At 35.0% G+C, this 21,107-nt stretch overlaps 1 protein-coding gene across 1 annotated transcript in view; it reads left to right on the forward strand.

Annotated features, from left to right (window-relative positions):
• The first annotated feature begins 6,659 nt into the window (after window positions 1-6,659).
• The window catches only part of LOC134800053 (LIM/homeobox protein Lhx1), a 90,078-nt gene continuing 75,630 nt past the window's right edge, over window positions 6,660-21,107 (forward strand). The window contains 2 exon segments of the mRNA XM_063772510.1: window positions 6,660-7,415; window positions 7,418-7,495. Of these exon segments, the coding sequence (XP_063628580.1) occupies window positions 7,058-7,415; window positions 7,418-7,495 (436 nt within the window). The 5' untranslated portion in view covers window positions 6,660-7,057.

Raw genomic sequence — 21,107 nt, forward strand, 5'->3', positions numbered from 1 at the left:
AGGCCACCTAGGGAGTTTACGAGGTTTGAAATAAAATAAGTGATAAAACTGAAAGACTTTATAGCACTATATAACTAATTGAGTGTGACATTTTATTGTGTGTGGTGACGATTGTGTGTGTGTGTGAGTGTATTAAAATGTGCCTTCGTATTGTATTTCATTTAATCTTAAGGCTGAAATTAATTCAAATCGTTTAAGACATTACTAACAAATAATTCTATTGCCTTAGCTTAGCGTTCTAAAAGTGTTAATCATTTGTGTCGAAAGATGGCAGTAAATGTACTGACTACATAATTTACTTTGACAATATTCCTCTAGTCTAAATTCTCTTTGCTACAAGGAAGAGTAAAATATATTGGTTTATTTTTGTAATCGATATTAATATCATATTTCTGTGATAAACTAATGGACTCATAAAATAATGAAATAAAACAAATTACCTACCTAGATAATGTAAATCCCTAAATAACTACTACGTGGGCCATATTGAAAGTTTCTGGATTCTATTTCTATTTCTTCTATTTCTATTCTAAAGGAGCCCACTGATTAACAGTCCGCCTGACGGTATCGGCCTGTAAGTTGTTCGGAACTGTCAAAATTTTGTTCTAACTGACAGGCCGATACCGTCCGGCGGACTGTTAATCAGTGGGCCCCTTTAGTGGCCAGTTCCAGGAATTTTCAGTACATATGCTCTAAATACTACTAGCAAAATACTTCAATTAATATTGCATACTCAACCTGTGTATTTGTCAATAACTTTTGTGTGATAATTAAAAATGTTTACATAAATTCTGAGTTTTAGTTGAAAATCAATGTCAAAAATCGTGGGTTAACACCTCGTTGGGTGTCTGTATAGATCAAAAATACCGTTCTCGAAAAAAAATTTGTAAAAATTCTCGCAGGATCCGTATCGTACACAGTAGATAGGGTAAACGTGATAAGCATAAAGGACTTTTCACACCTTCCTGAATAAGTATTCAAGGTAAGGACGCAGCAATACATATAAGTGTGATGGGGATATCTCCATCTCAGGCATCTTACTTCATCAGTTATTAAACTCAGGAAGGTGTAACAAACTTTTAATACATATTAATTGGGAAAAAAATGATGTAGCTACTAGTAATAAGTTTTTGGCAAAAATTTCATTTTTGGTACAAGCTTTTATCGCTGACTGTACTTTTCTTACGACAGACAACTAATACTTATCGAGACAATTCTAAAATTCCCTAACACAATTAGGTTGCGTCGTTTCATCACAGAGTTCCTATGGCCACCTCCTGTCTCCATCATCAAATCAGTTCGGCGGTACCATATTATTGTATTGTCATCAGAACTACATACAGCTGCCAAATTTTCATGACGCTACGATCCTTGGAAGATGGTTAAATTACCTAGTTACCTTAGATTCCATTACATGTAAGTTATATACAGGTCGACCTAATAAAAGCTTGTTAAAAACACACCATAACAGCAATCTCAATAATAATCCCATCAAAAACATTACATGTAAAAAGGTGCAAGTCTCGCAACGCTTTTACTACAAAAAAGTTTTGAGATGTAATGTGAAACCAAGTCGGTTATTTTACTCAGTGCCAGGGGTAGGGTGTTTCATTTTTCCGAATTTTCGATTTTCATCTGACTTTGCTCGAATTCTTGTTCTAACTGATAAAATAATATTATACGTTAAAAAAAATTAAAATCGGTCAACATTTAGAGGTTGCACAACATCAACAAAGATTTTTCAAATAACCAACGACTCTACATCGGAGGGTAGAAAATGGTTTAAGCGGATACCATCCAAGCGGAGAGTAGTGTGATACTGAACCTTCTACATATAAATATACGTATAATGACTTGGCCATCGCACGGCTGCATAAAGACAAAAGGATCATCGTCACCTATTAAAAATAATTCTAATTGAACATAACGCTAGCGCTAATTGCAGTTTGAGCATTACACATATTTACGAGTACGGTACGAGTAAAGCATTATGTGCAATTGCCAAGTCATTATATGTATTACAAATTAAAGATATCTTATTGATACGGTTTTAACACCCCCTGGCACTGATTAAAATAACCGACTTAGTTTCACATTACATCTCAAAACTTTTTTGTAGTAAAAGCGTTGCGAGACTTGCACCTTTTTACATGTAATGTTTTTGATGGGATCTCATCTCTTTTTGTAGGCAGTCCTTCTTTTCGGGTACTCATACCCATACTATGTATACACATATCATAACTAAACATATCTTCATTCATACTCACATCTTACATCGTAGTGTACCTTTACTTTACCTACTATTTGTAGGAACTGCAACAGTAACTTTGTAATATCATATATTTATATGGGATTACAAACTTACTTATGCAGTTCGTACTTCATATCTTTATAACGTGACTGATATTGCAATATTTTTAGGTTTTCCCTTTATGTGGCCATTAAACCCTAACTCTGTACCAAATTTCAGCTCTCTGAGTTTATGGGAAGTACTAGTTCTATTCTGATGAACATGAGTGAGTGAGTGTCATAAATACGAAACTTTGCTTTCGCTTAACTTCGGAACTAAATAACCTACAGACTTGAAATTTTGGATTTTAAGTATGTGATTATAGCTTACTGGATGACCAAAATTTCTGCGTTCTGGTCTTATCCAGAGGTTCTTAAATAGGGGCCTGAAATGCGGCGAAATGGTTCCAGTAAAGGATGGTACGGCAGTGATTGCTTCGCGCTCGACTTGGCGGGGGCACTGCCGTGCCCCCAGATATGTCTTTATTTATAACACGTTTGCTGCTAAAGCGACATCTACAAATTTAAACCAGAACTAAGTGAGCAAGTGGCGACTCGCCAAACGTGATTCGTCCACTAAACTGCCGACCTCAAAGTTGGTACACTATGTCGATAGGTGTCACTAGCAGTTTTGTTTCTTTCATAATTATTTATTTTTTACAAAATACGCCATATTATGACGGTTACGGGTAGTGAGGTATTATTTTTAGTCAGAATTTAAGACGGATTAGGTATGCCCATAAACGGACAACATTTTCTGTGGTTGCAATGGGTTAGGTTTTTATAACTTAGTTACCTACTTATAGCGAAACTACTGAGTACTGACGTGCCGTCGGAAAATTTACAAAATTGCGAAATTTCTAAATAAAATCGGAATATTCTCATATTTTTGTATGGGGACAGAAATTTTAGTTTCCAAATTGAAAGTTTCTAGGTATTTCCTATTGAAATTTTCTTAAAATTTCTTGAAACTTTCCGAAACTTGCCCGCCTGTAAGCTAAACGGTTCCGTATTTGCTAATTAAACTCGAGGGTCCAGTTTCAGTACTACCCATTGATTGGTAAACTGGAAGACTGAACTGAAGTATTTCTTTAACAGTTTAACTTCATGTCTGTGTATGGGCATTTTCACTTAAAAGTGTACCATTTACTTTTTAAAATCCATCAACTTTTGGGTTATTTCTACTCAGAATCACGAGGACTTCAAAAGAAAAAAAAATGTGTCCCAAAAAAAGGCAGTTTTGTAACGCATTTTCACATTTTGTATGGACAGTTACAAAACTGACACAAATTTGTATGAAAAACTGGGGACACTTTTTTTCTTCTATCTCATATATATAGTATAGTAATAGTACCTACTCGTGATTCTGAGTGTAAGTAACCCAAAATTTGATGGTTTTTCTGAAAAATTTTATAATTTTTTCTGGAAACCCCCGTTTTATTCTGCTACCTATATAGGTAAAATGTACCTACTGCATAACCGAGGATCCACAATTTTTACACACATAGGTATGAAAGATTAATAGTACCTGAAATAAGTATTTAAGGAAGTTTGACGTTTAAAATAACACTTGCACAGTCTCGGCTATCATAATTGCTGCAAATTTTGCTCGGTCTAACTCTACCTGTGTTATTGTCAAGATAAAACATAATTTGCAATATAATGATGGGATTGGGCTCTAGAGTGCTCTACAAAATCTTACTTATACGAAGAAGGTTTGCCTATTTTTTTTGGAGGTCGGTATATTCAGTTTTTTCCCGTTACCTCTTAGAAAATAAGCGTTTGTTTTCGTACTTCGTAATTTAGGTAGGTATCGCTTTCTTCTGTCAGTTGCGATTCATCTTTTAAATTGGCCATGGACATACAGAATGTATCAAAAGTAAATTAGACGATTCTGAATTTACTGTTTAGGTTTTTAATAAATAAATAAAAAATAAAAATACGTTAAATTACCAGAACACAACAGTACAGTAATGGAAGGACCATAAACAATATGGTAACTTAAACTAAAGTATGGTGCATTTTTGGCGTTTGGTAAACAGAGATGTAAAAAATACTTTATAAAAAGTATTTAAATACATAATACAAATACTTCCTTAATATACTATTTCAAATGCAAAATACAAAATAGTTTTTGAATTTGTATTTCAAATACAAAATAGGTATTTTCAAAATACTTTTTAAAAATACAAATACTTTGCGATAAAAGGTACCCTGAACAGTGAATACCTAGTCTAAATTAAAAAGTTTACTCGGAATTTCCGAGTTGAAAAGACTCTCTTTATTCTTTGAAAACAGTGTGTCAATCATTCTTCTATCTATAGTGCAAATTTCTAATTGTTTGCTCATTTTAAGTAACCGGTAGGATGGATGGATGGATGATGGTTTTTAACGGCCAATTTTTAAAAGCATTAATTTAGATTTGTAATGTTTTGCAGCTAGTATAATGCCTCTCGTTGGTGTGATGAAAACGTCTCGTTTGTGTTTCACCAGGGCAGAAAAGTTTGTTCTCCTCTCGTACCTTGAAACCCTCGCAACACTCAAGATTCCACTTTTTTAACCACTCGCTACGCTTGTGGTCATGTGCGACGTTACTAAACAGATTCAACAGTTCCATGTTAAAAGAATGAGAGAGTTGCCATGATTGTAACATCAGAAGAGATGTAACTCCTACCTACATTAACTACTATAAAGTATTTTGTATTTAGAAAATAGAAAATAGGTCCCAAAAACTATTTCAAATAAAATACAAAATAGTTTTCTTCAAAAAGTATTTAAATACAAAATACAACAAAATAGGTATTTTGGATTTTGTATTTGCATTTTAAATACAAGTATTTCAAATAAGTCACATCTCTGTTGGTAAAAGGATATCATCAGTCTCAACATAGGTATGCTAGGTCAGCTGGTGATGCCCAGCGTTGATTTTCAGACTGATCCTTTTTAGTACTTGGTGTTGGTAGTTGGTGTCAGCATCAAATACCTAGTCAGTGACGGCCAAAGTGGGCAAATACATATGACACATCATTATTTCTATCATATTTGAAGCTGAGTGTACCTGTACCGTCACTGAAAAACTCAGCTGACCGCCCCGATTCGAACTTTAAGATACGTGAAATATTACATCTAGATACGATATGGATTAGATGTGTCAGTGTCAAAAGTGACGTTTTTGTCTGTAGATACGTCACTTTTTACACTGACACATCTAATCCATATCGTATCTAGATGTAATATTTCACGTATCTTAAAGTTCAAAACGGGCCGTTAGCATCAGATTTATTATTGTACACTTAGATAGGTATACCTATACCTGCCTACATCGTATCAAAAACTCACTAGCAGTTAAACAATCCACTGAAAACAAGGTTTGGTAAAAATTATAGGTACTTACGTATCTACTCATGGACAAATTTAGAAGAATGCAAAAATAGGCTCAATTACTGAATTACAGCACCTAAAGTAATTTCAAAATTAGAAATTAAACTTTTTTTGCGTTCCTCTAAATTTGTCCACAAATGTATTTAGGAAGGTACCGTAAGACACCCTAACTTTGCTTCCGGGGCTTAACTACAGCCAAATAATAGTTATTTACGATACAAGTGCGCAAAATAAGAAATTGGCAACGAGTGTCGAGCTCGTGTCGATTTAAAACACTCTTCGGTCGTGTTTATTCGCCACTCGTTGCGAACTTCCTATTCCTCGCACTTGTATCGTAAATAACTATATTTAGCTCTACCATCCTTTCGTAAGCTCTAACCTAACTATTTAGTACGTCGTCTACCTATTCCGTAATTCGTGATGTTTTGTTTTTTATTTATTAATCCAATAGAAATAAGTAGAGTCCGTCTAATTCTAAGCTAACTTTGTACCAATTTTAACAGCGCAAAGTGTAGTAGCGTTATAAAAGCCATATTTTCATAGTAATTTGACATCAATGATGACATGTCCTTACTTTGTCATCACAAATGCCACGCAGATTTAACTTGGTCCAACTGTACGGATATGATGGTCGTTCTTGTCTACGTGACAGCGTGATAAAACGGCGTCCGTCACTTTCTATCCCACGGTGTTAAAAAGTGACAGTTATTTTATCACGTGGATACCGGCTGGACTAGATAAAAATGTACTTAGCAGATAAAGATAAATAAGAAAGAGGTAAAGCTGAAATTTACTAGAATGAATTGGCCGCCTCAAATATTTCAAGTAGATAGATATACAATTAATTACTTTTTTCGGTAGAAATGTTAGAATATTTCTACTAAATATATCTTAATTCAGGTAGTGTTTTTATTGTGCACAATAAAGAATATTACTACTACTACAGGTAACCTACCTATAAATGGATAATAAATAATCTCAAATGGTATAAAAATTAAAACCCGGATAGCTTTTTAAGTTTTACCTCTAAATAATTACTACTGCCAGCCCATTTCACCCTAATGCTATTACAATAAGGTATTAAAATATTTATTAACTATCAACCTGAAGAAAACTATAAAATATCTATTAGAGGCAAAGCCAGTCTGGAATTTTCATAGCTAGCGCGCACCAGACAGTATTTTACTCAGGAGTATCTACGATATTTATTTATTATGACACCGGGCTGTAATCACAGCCTGCAGAGGGCGGAAGGGCCAAAATAAAGAAATCCCTTGTCGGAGGCGGGAGCCCTACATAAAGAGCCCTCACGCCCCCAACATCCTTCCAACACCAAATAAAAGACCAGCACCTAGAGACGCAACCGAAAAATCCAGGCTCTATAATTATGTTCAGCTCCCAACCGATCTACCGGCAAGCCAATTTAAATTTACTGCGAACGCCGCACGTGTACCACAAAATGAAATCCTACTACCGCACAGAAACACGCACGAAACAAAACCTAGAAAAACACCGCTGGCGCCACCCCTTCGATGCTAGTGGCTGCTTCCTCGAACCACGCCTGTTTCCGAACGCTACCCTATCCGTCTCCCTCCCGCCCACAAAGTGAAGCATTCTCCCTCTCGTTCTGTCCCGTGATGTCGTTCGAAAGCTTGGCGTTTTTGGTCAGTACGCGTTGAGAGTTAGCGCGCGTAGGAGCGTTGTCGCCGCGCTTGTCGTCGCGGGGTGTCAAGTGAAGTGCCGTGTATAGGTGCCGAAGTGGCGGGATTCCTTGCCGCGGGTCGGGGGGCCCATGCCCCCTTTCACCAGCACCACATTGGTAAAAGTTAGTGTCCTGTGTCTATGTCAAATTAAAAAAAAATGTGAACTGTGTTGTGGTTGCGATAAGAAGTTGTTTTTTTTTTGGTTTTACTGATAGGTATGTGTCGTGTATTGGGAGACTAACAGCCCTATCTATAGTCACTCACTACTATATTTAATTAAATCCTTTATTGAAAGATAATATAAATAAATCCTGTAAACATATTTCATAAATCACCTACCTAAATATCACTGAACTACCTTAGTAACAGATTTTAAACAAACTTCAATGTCAAAAGAAGAAAAATATAAATATACACATAGATATTACGCAACAATCTGACGTAGATGAGCGTTTGACATAAACATCATTGAAAACAACAAAAAATGCGCGAAAAATTTACAACTCGTTTTACCTGTAACTGTATACTAAGTAGGTACCTATTGATTTTTAAGATAAACAATGCTGTAAACTTGAATTTATAAAAATAATGTTGTTTATGTTATATGTTAGGCCTATAGGTTCGCACGCAAGGCCTAATATAGCGTCAAATTTTATCGAACTTCACGGTTATAACAAATATGATAACGACAAATTTATCACTAGGTTGACAGGATGACAAATCGAGATATATCATTAATTTTATGATTAATGTATTGTCGATAGTGATTTATAAAATAATATAGGAAAAATCATGTTTTCCATTCTTGAGTTATTTTAACTGTGTTAAGGGAAAATTTTAAAATATTATTAAATCAATATAACAAATTAAGGATAAACTAATTTGCTCGACTTGGCGGGGGCACCACCCTGCCCCCAGATAAAATAAGGATAAATTAATTGCGTCCCTGCTAATAATGTCTAGATAGTAAATGAGGAAAAAAACAATCTCAACTAATAGTTTAAACGACTCTACCATCATTTTTACTACCTACTTATTTGATTGTAACCGATAGTTGTAACCGATTTTTGTATTGTTACCTTATTATGCAAATAGTTTTACCATTTATTTTCGTATGTTCGATAATGTTTTGAAATCTCTAGATAGAACATATATAACTCTGCCTTCTTACTTAGTAAATAAATATTAAATCATTGAAACCACCGAAAAAGTTTTAGATTAGATGGACCGTCCGTGTGTTTGCCTCCATTTTATAAATAAATAAAATAAACCTTAATCATAGTTTTATAAAAAAACTTCTTATAGAACTGTGATTCTATTATTGCTCTGAAACATAACGCAGCCGTCGGCTAAACATATAGGTACTTAGGGATATAATCTAAAATCTCTAGAAAAGTCTACCAGCGTTTTTAAAGTAGGTACCACAATATGGATATTGCCGTATATAAGTGACATGGTAAATTACATTTAAAATAATGTCATAACGCTACTCCACAAAATTATTTAAACCATATTATAAGGAATGACATAAATACTAACTCTAACCACAAATCTGTATGATATGTTTATATTGCATAAACGCAATAATAAAAATATTGACAATACATGAACAAAAACGCTACAGGCAAACGATAACCTAAAAAATCTAAGTAACCGCCGGTCGTTGATGTCTTTTCCTCAATGAAGTTTTTTGTGCGATACGATAATTTTTATTGTTCAAAGTTATTTTTTACTAAAGCATTTAGTTACACTATGTTAAGTAAGATATAAAGCTACTATAATAATTTGTTTGGTATGTATAGATGTACAAATATCGAGTCTAAAATGATCGTGATCTAGTCGCTTGTCGCTATGGATAAAAATGCGACTTTCTCATTAAACACACAGTTGTCAAAATGTGATGTGACGGTTGTCTTATGTGTGACGATAAATGACAATGATTGCTATCATCATAACCGTGCTGCACCTATTAAATATAAATGTAAATATATGGAAGGTGTAGACAAACCACAATTATAGCACTGTCTCATTCGTTTAAACTCATACATACACGTATTTATTTTAATTAAAACGTACGTGTTTTGTCACTTTTTTTGCCTATAATGATAAAACGAATAATATGGTTTGGTTAAAAATAAGTGTAAAAGCAATAAATGTTTTTTGCAAAAACATTTCACTGGTGGATCGGCGGTTTTAGTTCTATACATTTTTTATTATCATAAAAGTCCTTGCATCATAAAAAGCCGGGGGTAGAAGGCTGTTATTAAGTTTGCCGTCGCAGTTCATTATTATAACTATTGCCTGTAAGACAGGAATGGCCAGGCTGGCTGGCTTCAGAAATAACAAGCGGTTTTTACAAAGATATACATAGATACATTAAGTATCAGTAATATCAGTTTGGTTCTTAAGATTTAACCAGACAAAAATATTTTGGAAATATATTAGAAACACAATGTTTACGATTACGACGTATTAAAATGCGTCGAGCCAATTGGTTTAAAAGGTAATATTTTTTGCAATTTTTTTTAGCATTTATCTAACGATAATTAGCCGTTCTTCATAAAAGCATGCACTATTGTTAACCATGTTTTAAAATCGGAGGATTTAATGAAGTTAATGTTGTTTACGTAGGTTTACCGATAAATCTTAGCGCTGATGTTGTCTGATAATTTTGCAACAAATAGGATAAAGTCAACTTAAATTCATAATTTGAATTCATAAAAGGGGCTACCTAGTACCCACTCAAAAGTTAGCGACCACCCGCCTATGGCCGATTAAAATTCCACAAAACAGCAAAGATTTTGTAAAATAAAAATTCCATTGTATAAATATAAATACCATTGAAATAAATAATTTATTAATTTATTTCTGTTAGTTACCGCTAGGTGTCATCACGTTTTAACTAGCCTGCTGTTTATCAAACATGTAATCAAATTTGTTAATTAATGGCATTACATTGTATTAATTAATCATACATTTCTGTACCTAATATTTAGTTTTACCTACCTACATATCTTAGTCTAAATACATATTAACGTTTTAAGAGCGCTATTACATTTCGGCGTTGAGCGAGTTTAGGTATTTTACGCGCTGCGGCAGGCCGTGCGAGCTCAGTATGCCGATCCCTTCTACCACACTCGCACTACAATGATGGATTAAACATTCTTGATCCTTCGCGAAGCATATTGAAATCAACCATAACAACACTAACTGTACTTAACTTTTAAAGTTCTAAAACTGTTATTTGGTAAGTACGAAAATACTAAATGCAGTGCAAATGTACATAGGGGCTGTTCATAAATTACGTCATCTATTTTTGACGATTTTTGACCCCCCCCCCACCCCTCAAATCATCCAAAAATCAAGCTTCGGATGAATCTGTTTCCTCCTACGTCATGTTACCATCATCCGATGTCCAGACCCCCCCCCACTCCTCCCATTTGAAACGACGTAATTTATGAATAGCCTAGCCTATAGAATAAAGAAATTATAGGTACCTACTCGCTTATTTACATGTTTCGTCATTGCATTTGGTACCTATAGGTTGTAAAGTTTGTATCAACGAGGGTTTAAAAACGAACTGGTACTGAGGATCTGATGATGATTAAGGTGGTCACGGATACCAATCAACCATGTAGTAACATGATTAGGCTCGTTTGATTCGTCTCAACAAGATCTTTGACACTGAAGATACACAGGGTCTGATGATGGAGCTGGAAGGTGGCCACGGGTACCAGTCTATCATGTAACTAAACAACTTCGTGTTTGGGCTCGTTTGATTCGTCTCAACAAGATCTTTGACACAAGATAGTACTCAGGGTCTGATGTTGGAGCCGAAAGGTGGTCACCGGTACCAATCAACCATTCAACTAAACCACTTCGTGTTTAGGCACGTTTTATTCATCTCAACAAGATCTTTGACACAAGGTAGTACTCAGGGTCTGATGATGGAGCGCGAAGGTGGCGACGGGTACCTGTCTATCATCATCAGACCCTGAGTACTATCTTAAGTCAAAGATCTTGTTGAGGCGAATAAAACGAGCCTAAACACGAAGTGGTTTAGTTGCATTGTTGATTGGTACTGGTAACCACCTTCCGGCTCCATCATCAGACCCTGAGTACTATCTTAAGTCAAAGATCTTGTTGAGCCGAATCAAACGAGCCCAAACACGAAGTGGTTTAGTTGCATGGTTGATTGGTACCGGTGACCACCTTCCGGCTCCATCATCAGACCCTGAGTACTATCTTGTGTCAAAGATCTTGTTGAGATGAATAAAACGAGCCTAAACACGAAGTGGTTTAGTTGCATGGTTGATTGGTACCGGTGACCATCTTCCGGCTCCATCATCAGACCCTGAGTACTATCTTGAGTCAAATAAATACATATAGAATGTCAGGTCGTTTCAAATATTTTTAATCCTGTCTGGTAGTTTATTAAACTGTACCATTATAAATTATAATACTATAAAAACAGTGCTAGGATCAAAGTCTCTCGTTGCGGTTTACACGCACACAGTATAGCGTTTTACACGGCGCCCGCCGCACACAATGATAAAAAACCTCGTCGTCGCCGTTGAAAATGTGCGGAGCCGACCGACACACGTCCTGCCTCTACAAGCTCTGCCGCGGCACTGAGCTGGCGCAGCGCGCGTCATCGGTAATATAGAGTAGTTTTCAAAAAATTGCCAAAAAATTATAGTAGAATTTCATAAACACTAATGTATACCAACAGTATAAGCAAACGTTGCAGATTGCTTGAGTATGAAAATGACTTCGATATTAAGTAGATTTTCGTAGGAATTGACACTTGTTTCGGAGAGAAAATCGAGTTCGTTTTACTTTGATTTTCTCTTTCTCAAAGGTATGTAGGAAAAATATAGTTTGATATGCCTAAAGTACAGGGTATTAGTAATACAAAATAGCCAGGTTTAGCAGAGTAAAATTCTCAACATTTCCAAATAAGAGCTCGCCATTCAGTGCTTCACGGGGTTTTTCGGAAACGACCATCAGAAAAAAAATCATTACTAATTTAATAAGTCCTTTTTCTAATATTTACAACGATATTTATAAAGATAAGAAGACGCTTTTACTGGAACAAGCACTCATTGTTTCTAATAATGAGCGCAAAGTCCTGAAATTCGTCGACTAGTATCATCAATTTTGCATTATTTCGACTTTTCTTGTAAGAGCGCTCTTAAGATTATCAGAGAGTTACAATAATTTCGGATTAATTTTATAAGTAGGTACGATTATTTAAATTATCTGTAACGATCGACAGCTATTATTTATATGCAAAATAAAATATTATTATAAATACTGTCTTTTAGTAAGTATTTGGAATAGGTATAAAAACGCTACTTCATAAAATACAGTACGATTGCCTTGGTACCGTAATAGCACGTAACTATAGTCTAGTACCTACTACAACTATGTGAAATATGGTCCAAAAAAATCAGTACATAATTAAGTAAAAAATAATGATGTACCCTAGATAAATAAGTAATATTTCATTCTTAATATTATAATATGTGTTCCCATTAGCTGTAAGTATATGTAGTATTGACATGTAAAATATTTACTTATATTTTATCAATAAAAGCTTGATTGAAGTATAAATATAATTAATAAATAAAAATGTTCTTTATGGCTTCATCTGAGTTTTTTCTTCCATTTCTAAACATATTGAGTACTAGGGTACTAGGTTTAAGGTAGGTACGTAATACATATTTGTTCAAGAATTCTTTTCTTTCCAACAAGGTAAGATAATCGGTTCTGTATCTAAAGCAATAAACTCTCTGATAAAGTCATAAATAAATAAAGATAAATAATTTATCGACAAATTATTTGTCGCATGACAAGGATTGCGTGACCAATTGTGCTAGGCCTGCTATAAAGGGTTTGTTCTATTGTTATATCTTATTGACTTTACTGAGTTCATCGAATAAACTGTTAAACTCCTGAAACTTACATCCTAATTTAAATAACTACAAATGGCTATAATCCGAAACCAAAACTTATTTCGAACTGGAACGGAAAAAAACTTTTATAAACATTTTTAATATATATTTCAACCTCTCATCAATCATCATGTACATACTATGTACAGACTAGGTACATAATATAGATACGGATAAAGATTCAAATATATCTATACACTAACTTAATGTTTAGGTCGTGTACGCATATTTATGGCGCTTTGTCGGTGTCGATATTATATTATAAACCTTTACCTAAGTTAAATATCACTCGACATAATTCGATCCACTCCGAGGTTCTTTTTCAAAGACCGCCCCGACCGCGAAGCGTAAATTACTTATATATTTCCAACAATGTACCAGCAAACAATAGTACATTGTACCAATGTACATGGTATAAGCACCTGTTTGTGGTAAGATAATGAGTAGGCACGACGTCAAAAATATGTAAACAATTTTGAACTTTATTTTATAAGGCGAAAAACGTCTACAATATTTTTGCAGTCAAAGTGCGAATCTCATTAGACCGCCCGGATCCTTACATTGCTAAATCGGTTCAGTGGTTTTGGCGTAATTGGAAAACAAACATACATCGGTTTTTAGTGTTTTTGCGTGTAGGGCGTGTGGTGGGTAATTTAATTATATGGAAAGGTGGGCGACATGAGTACCTTATGCATATTGCATACTTATAGTCGGTATTAAAAAAAACGCAGCTCTTGCACGGCTGATTTTTTTGTCTCCTGAAAATTCCGCACCCATAATAAATTAGAAATCTCTAATTCATGTATCTATTTTGCTTTAATATTTAAAATTATCTATTAAAGAAATACAACTCATGCACATTTTCAATCGACATTTGTTGATATTATCTTAGCCGTTTCTATATTATTGTCTGTTATCACCTGTACCGACAAGTAGGTAAACTAGAAGTTCGAAAGTTAGATGTCCAATCCATAGCGATAAATGATAAAAAATCTACCACAATACCCGCATTACAATAATGGTTTTGGCAATCTGAGTAGCAAAGTAAACTTAATTACGACAATGAAATAAGTAAAACGTTTAGAAACTAAATACTAAAGAGACTTTTCGTATAGAACTTTAATACTTATTGAAAATCGGTAAAAATTGTAGCCTTTGTCATGTAGCCCATTGACTATTCGTTTAGGCTAAGTACTTAAAGTAGTTTCGACGGTGACTGCACAATAGTACTTATACTGACATAAATTTTCCTAGAATGTTAGAGTTAGACCAAGTGCAAGTGTTATTTTAAACGTCAAACTTCTATGAAATTATGACGTATAAATAACAGTTGCACTGCGTGGGCTATCAAAATCGCTGCAGACTTTTCTTGGTCTAACCTAGAATTTATAATCCTTTCCATAGGTAAAAAAACAGGTCTTAAAAAGATTGTCTCACAGTTAAAGTAGGCTTAGTAATAGAGTCCCGTTGGCCCTAACAGTCCTAATCTGATCACTAAAGTATGAGACGATTAATTATCCATTTAGTTACTTCTTGATAACCAAAAGGTAGGTTGGCTCTCAGACAAAGTAGGCTTAGTAGTAGTGTCCCGTTGGCCCTAACAATCCTAAGCATCGCTAAAACTATGAGATAACCACAAGATCTCTTTAAAGTTACAGCAAGCAAGATATCTTTGGGTTTTAAAAAGTGAACAATTGAAGTAAAGTTACGTCCGCTAAGTAAATCCGAGATTATTATATTATCCTCTTATGAATAGATTTATTCTTTTATCTTATTTGTGTAAGTGACGATTTTGCAAATATTTTCTTTTAACAATTTTAACAGCTTATTGAAGCTGACTTCAAAGCTGGAGGTCTTGGGTTAGTATTCCGGTGGGTGTTATGAGTAGAGATGCTACGAATATTCGGCAACTATTCGATATTCGGCCGAATACCGAATATCTGTTGCACCTACCTAAAAAGAAAAATTACACAATAAAAATAACCAAAAATTAGGTATATTTAATATTTAAAATGTATTCTTGGAAAGTTTTTAAATACGAAAACCCTTTTTTGAGCATTTGTTGATTACAAAATATTTTATTTTAATCATGGGTCTGATTTGATTGACTTGTCTAACTACATTAATTAATTCTGTTCATTAAAAATATACCTCAGCGCATGTTGTGCCTTGTTGGCGAACAGTTTTCATTAATAATTGTGACTCAAAATTTTCGCATGGCATGACGAATATTCGGCGCTTCAGGCGAGAGAGGGACCTAATATTCGGTATTCGGCCAAAACCACTATTCAGGGCATCTCTATTTATGAGCAGCTATTCCTCAATAAATTATTCCTGATAATGAATTATCTGAATGATTTGTTCCAGGAACGAAGAGATATGAATTTGATGTAGGTACCTAAGTACAAGGTATGCTCCTGGAGACGTATATAGACGTATCAACGTAGGTTAATGCCTAAACATACAGTTCCTGCCTGCTCACATACAGTTCTAATGAACTGTATGTGAGCAGGCCACCATTATATATGTTGTTATCTATATTTCCTATTACTTTTGTTGGTGTAGATGTAGAGTGTAGACCTATCATGGCCACGACTTGACATATCTGTGACAAGTCGAATATGTTCCATGTAGAGTCTGTTCGGAAAGAGAAGAGTCGTGGAATGTATTGGGCCCTATACAATATTATACATTCCATGATTCTTCTCTTTCCGCACAGACTCTGATGTCTGATGAAATGTCTGAACTCTATCGCCTTTACAATAGAGTCGTGTTTTAATATGGAAGTGTCAAGGTTTTCTCATATCAATTACTACATTTTACTAAAATTTTGTACCCCTGTTTTAAATGTGTTATGTTGTAATGGAACTATTGTACCAAGTGTAAGAACTGTACACCAACATCAGATCAATAAAGTTTCTATATCTATGAGATTATCAAACTTCGAATAGACTAAAAATGGAACTTGTGGAAAGGTCACACACCAAACGTACTTATTATAGTTTTTTAACTCCCGATCATAAACGCGTTCGTCCATTCTACGACAATCAAACAAAACTTTTACACCTCGCGTCGGTATTTAAAGATCCTTCGAACGCTGCTCTGGCCACAAACTGACATTTATTGGTTAAATTTATGAAGGTCTCAACGACGGTTTATGTTTAATATTCCATATTCAAATCTGAGTGTCCGATTGGTCGCGCGCCATTTCAGATCTACCCGCCTATTTTAAAAAGACTTACGCGGCATTAATTTGGTATATTTTAAAGCTTTTTTAAATTAGCGAGATAAAGATGCGCCTGAGACGTTATGAACGCGGCGGTGCGTGTGATTTTTCGGTAAAATTTACCGCTGTCGTGCTGTTTAGCCTTTTGGCTGGATAATAATAATAAGCTGACACTGCTATCTCTGTTAAGAGGGCTTAACGAGCAAAGATGGTTTTAGAAATATGTTCGTCACGTAGTTAAGAGGTATTTGAATATTATTTTATTTTTTAATGCCGATGGCTTTTGGATTGTATTGGATCAGGATAACATTGGATGTAGCTACTTCAGCTGCTTGCTTTATTTTATTATTTCCTTGCATCGACGTCAGCTGACTGTACACAAAATAATCCCATTAAAGCAAGTCGAATTTAGTCACCGGGTCTCTAGCCAAGATGATAACCGTTGATAGAAAACGCCTATTGTAAGTTGAAACTTAAGTAATAGAGTTAGACCAAGAAACGACTGCAGCGATTTTGATAGCCCACGTGGTGCAAGTGTTATTTATACGTCATCATTTCATAGAGGTTAGACGTTTAACACTTGCACTGCGTGGGCTATCAAAATCTCTGCAGACTTTTCTTGGTCTAACTCTACATATACCGGGTGTGGCCTGTAACACGAGCAAATAATTAAAACATAGATTGTACTCCTCAAAAGGTGACACTTTTGTTCAACAACTTTTAAAAATTATGAAGTATTTAGACTCCCTATTTTTCATACAAAATAAATATTATCTTCAATGGACGCCATCGCCACGCCATATCATTGTGATTGATGTTGCTTGTCACGCCTTAAACATAACAAAATTCGCAATTCATTGCCTCTTAGAATAAACTTTAAAGCGTATTAAAAATCAATCCACAAGTTATTTTTAAAAGTTGCTGAACAAATGTTGGTGAGTATGAGGAGTACAGCCTATTGTTTAATTTTTTGCTCGTATTACAGGCCACACCCGGTATATGTATATGGAAATAGGTCACGTGACTTTTCGTGGCATCTGTCATCCATATATTTTATCGTTTGTCGATGTACGATTGTCTTAGCAAGCTTGGCTCAAAAAATCAAACGTACGACCATAGATATGTTTGATATCCTAAATCAAATTGTATCTAAATATTTTCAATATTATTAATATTTAGAGAGGAAAGTGGGAACTACGTTTGTATGGAAAGGCGGTCGTCCACTTTAGTCCTAATATGCATGCAAACTCCGTGCTTCCTAAATGAAAAACGCGTCGTTAAACCTCTATAATATGTATAAAGGTAGAAACAGACTGTATCTCGGCGACTTATAAATGCTCTCCGATTGCATGAAGATGTGCAAGTACCCTAACACTGTCCCTAGTTGCTTAAACAGCGACTATAGTCTGTACCTTTAGGTATTGAAATAAAAGTAAACAGTTTGTAAATTTTCGGGTAGTTATAACATTTATTGGTTAACTGACCAAATACAAAACCTCCTGGATCAGTCACTGAACGACCTGACTTTAACCTACATTATTTGATCATATAATGTTCTACCCTCAACTGGCTTAAAGAGCCATTTGAGGGTAGATTTCGTTTACTTTTATTTAAATACCTATAGATACAGAGTTATAGGCACCCTACGTTTTTTTTTCAAGAAGTGAACACGATGGGCATGAAACAAAACAAAATGGCTTTAAACATAGACACGGTAATGATACAGAATTTGATTCAATATTTAAAATAACACTATATGTAGTAAGTTTTAAATTATAGCTACCAGCACTAGGCATAAATAACAGAGTACATAAATACATTCAGAAACAAGCACATAGGTACGTACCCGGTAATGGCAAAATGCTAATAAAACTTTATTCGCCAACTTTATCGATCGTAAAAGAAAATCCTATTATGTTTCTAGCGTTCAATGTTCTTGTTTCCTACGCCGAGCGAGCTAACAGTTCTCGAACCATCCAGTAGGTATAGCCTCTATGCCGCCCAGATACCTATAAAAAGGTCTCCTGTTCCATTCTAATTTGAACTTTGTGTTGACAAAATAAAATTTCATTTTGCTTGGCAACGTTTGACGTATGGGCGGCTAGAGGATAGGATCACAAGATTTGCAGAGTCCGTCTAACCTAACTTTGCACCGATTTGAATAGGACAAAGGAGAAGGAGAGAGTGTCATTGCTAGAATAAACGTCATATTTTCAAAGAAATTTGACAATTATGATAACATTTCCACACTTTGTCATCGCAAATGCCATGCAGACTCTAGCAAAAAAGTCTCTAGTAAAAAAAATCATTCAAATTCATTCATTCATTCATTCTAGCAACTTGAGTCCTAATGAAATGAACGACATATTTTCAAAATAAATTGTGACACTTTTTCACTTTATTGCATAATCTGTGTATTAGAGTTAGTTAACTCTAAGCTGTATGTGCTAAGTATTTAAAATGATAACTTGATAAGTCACCTTTTACTTCCCTGGATAGTTGTGTTATAGAATCCCAGCTGATTTTAGTTTATTAGATTTTTTTATTTCATATTATAATAGAATCATGAAACTCGTCATTGAATTAGCACCGTCCTACTAGTCTAAAACATGTCAAGACTGTCAGTAAATGTATTTTACCAAAATGTCAATGAAAATGTAAATTGAACGTATGCATCAACTTATTTTTTAAGTATTAGAGAGTACAAAAGATGTAATTCAAAGCAAATATATGTTGTAAGCTGTTTTATGGTGTCATAACATAATCGATCAATACCACTTGTCCCTTTCGTGCTCTACCTAATATATTGTGAGACGACCGTGAAGTAGCAATATTTTATTTAAATCGCCTATTTTATAATAGTCACAAATGATTCAGTGTCCACCCTCAGAATAAATACTACTTAGTACTTGGTATAGAAGACTCACTCTCTAACATAACGCGTCTGTTACGATCAGGACAGATATGGCCGCTAGGTGGCAACAGCGCCACGCGCGGCTTATGGCTAGCCACCAAAATTGGTGTGGAACGGATGTACTTTTAGCTACCTGTAGCAAAGCGACGAAATCGCGGAGTGAAGTGAGCCTGGTTCAACTATCTCTAATCGCAACACACTAGTTCGATCGAGATGTGTAGGTACCTAGCTTGCTAAGCGGCGCGAATAAAATTCCAATGCCTACTCAGCACAAACCATTTAAGTTATAGGTACGTACATGGCGATTGGTATGTTATTCTAGAAACTTTTCGCTCGATTAACGTTCAATAGGGTCGCGATAACAGTACTACCTCGTGTAGGCATATATTGTAGTTACAACTTTGTAGTAGGCTTACTTGCTAGTAGTGCTAGTACCTACTTGATATCAGGACGCGATGTTGTGTGAGTAACATTTTACGTTCATATGTCCTACTGTAAACAGTTTATGAGTGTATAACTTTTGTGTAGATTCAATTGTACATAGATAATATTATATAGATTCAAGTCAAAGTCAAAACACTGTACTTTTTAAGTAAAATGTTGCAATCTTACTACGCTTGTACGTAAAACAGATAGAGCGCGGAAAACACCTGCCGCTCGGACCGATTTTACCTCCGTAAATATTAGCTTCGTTGTATAGTACAGTCAGCAACAATATTAGCAGATGTAACAACGCGCCAGAAGTATCTGCCACCCTGGAATACTTTTCCAAATCAAATAAATATATATCTCCACAGTTCCCGTTCAAAAGTATGTGCTAGTCTGATCCATTACGTTCGATGCTTACTGTATCCAATTTCCTCATTCTAACTTCGAAAAAAAAAGTTATTATTAGTCCACATTTATTAAAAATAGCTATTTTGCGATCCAATAATCTTATCCTTTGAACAGTAATATTTGCCTGGATTTGTTAGTTTGAAAAATTTCTAAATATTACTGGGTAAGAAAAGAAATTCAAGGGACAGTCAGACACTATAAGAGATAGCGAATTTATTCTATCGGTTGATATGAAGGTCTTCCGTTCAGCTGCCCAGTTACGTTGTAAGCAAGATAACTATTAAAGAGAAGTTTAAACTTTGACACGGCACTAAAATGTGCATAAACGTTGGACAATAACAGCAAGGAGCTAGGTCGCAGACTTTTAACACGCGCCATGTTTACAATAAATACAAGTATCCTTGGGATATTCATCTTTTTTTTAAGTTGGGATAATAGGTTTTTAGGGTCATGATCTTATCCAAACCAGCAAAAACACTTTGCCACCAGATAGGATGCTATAAGCATGGCAAGCAGAACACTCAAGACCATTCTAAATTTGAACTTCATTTGTTACTTTTGGGTAATCTGCGATTAGGATCACTAATCGCTGTCTGTAATTAGAATTAGAATACAGTAATATAAAATTGTGATAGCAAAACTTAAATCGTCATCATCATATCAGTCCTTTATCGCCTACTGCTGAGCATAGGCCGCTACTTGTCCCGGTCCTGAACTAATCACATCCAGTAGCCTGACATCTATTGGTTCGTTGGGTGGACGACATTCGGAAGATTGCGGGGCACTTCTAGATCTGCATG

The sequence above is a fragment of the Cydia splendana genome, chromosome 19, assembly GCF_910591565.1.
Source record: "Cydia splendana chromosome 19, ilCydSple1.2, whole genome shotgun sequence".
In the NCBI taxonomy this organism is placed as follows: domain Eukaryota; kingdom Metazoa; phylum Arthropoda; class Insecta; order Lepidoptera; family Tortricidae; genus Cydia; species Cydia splendana.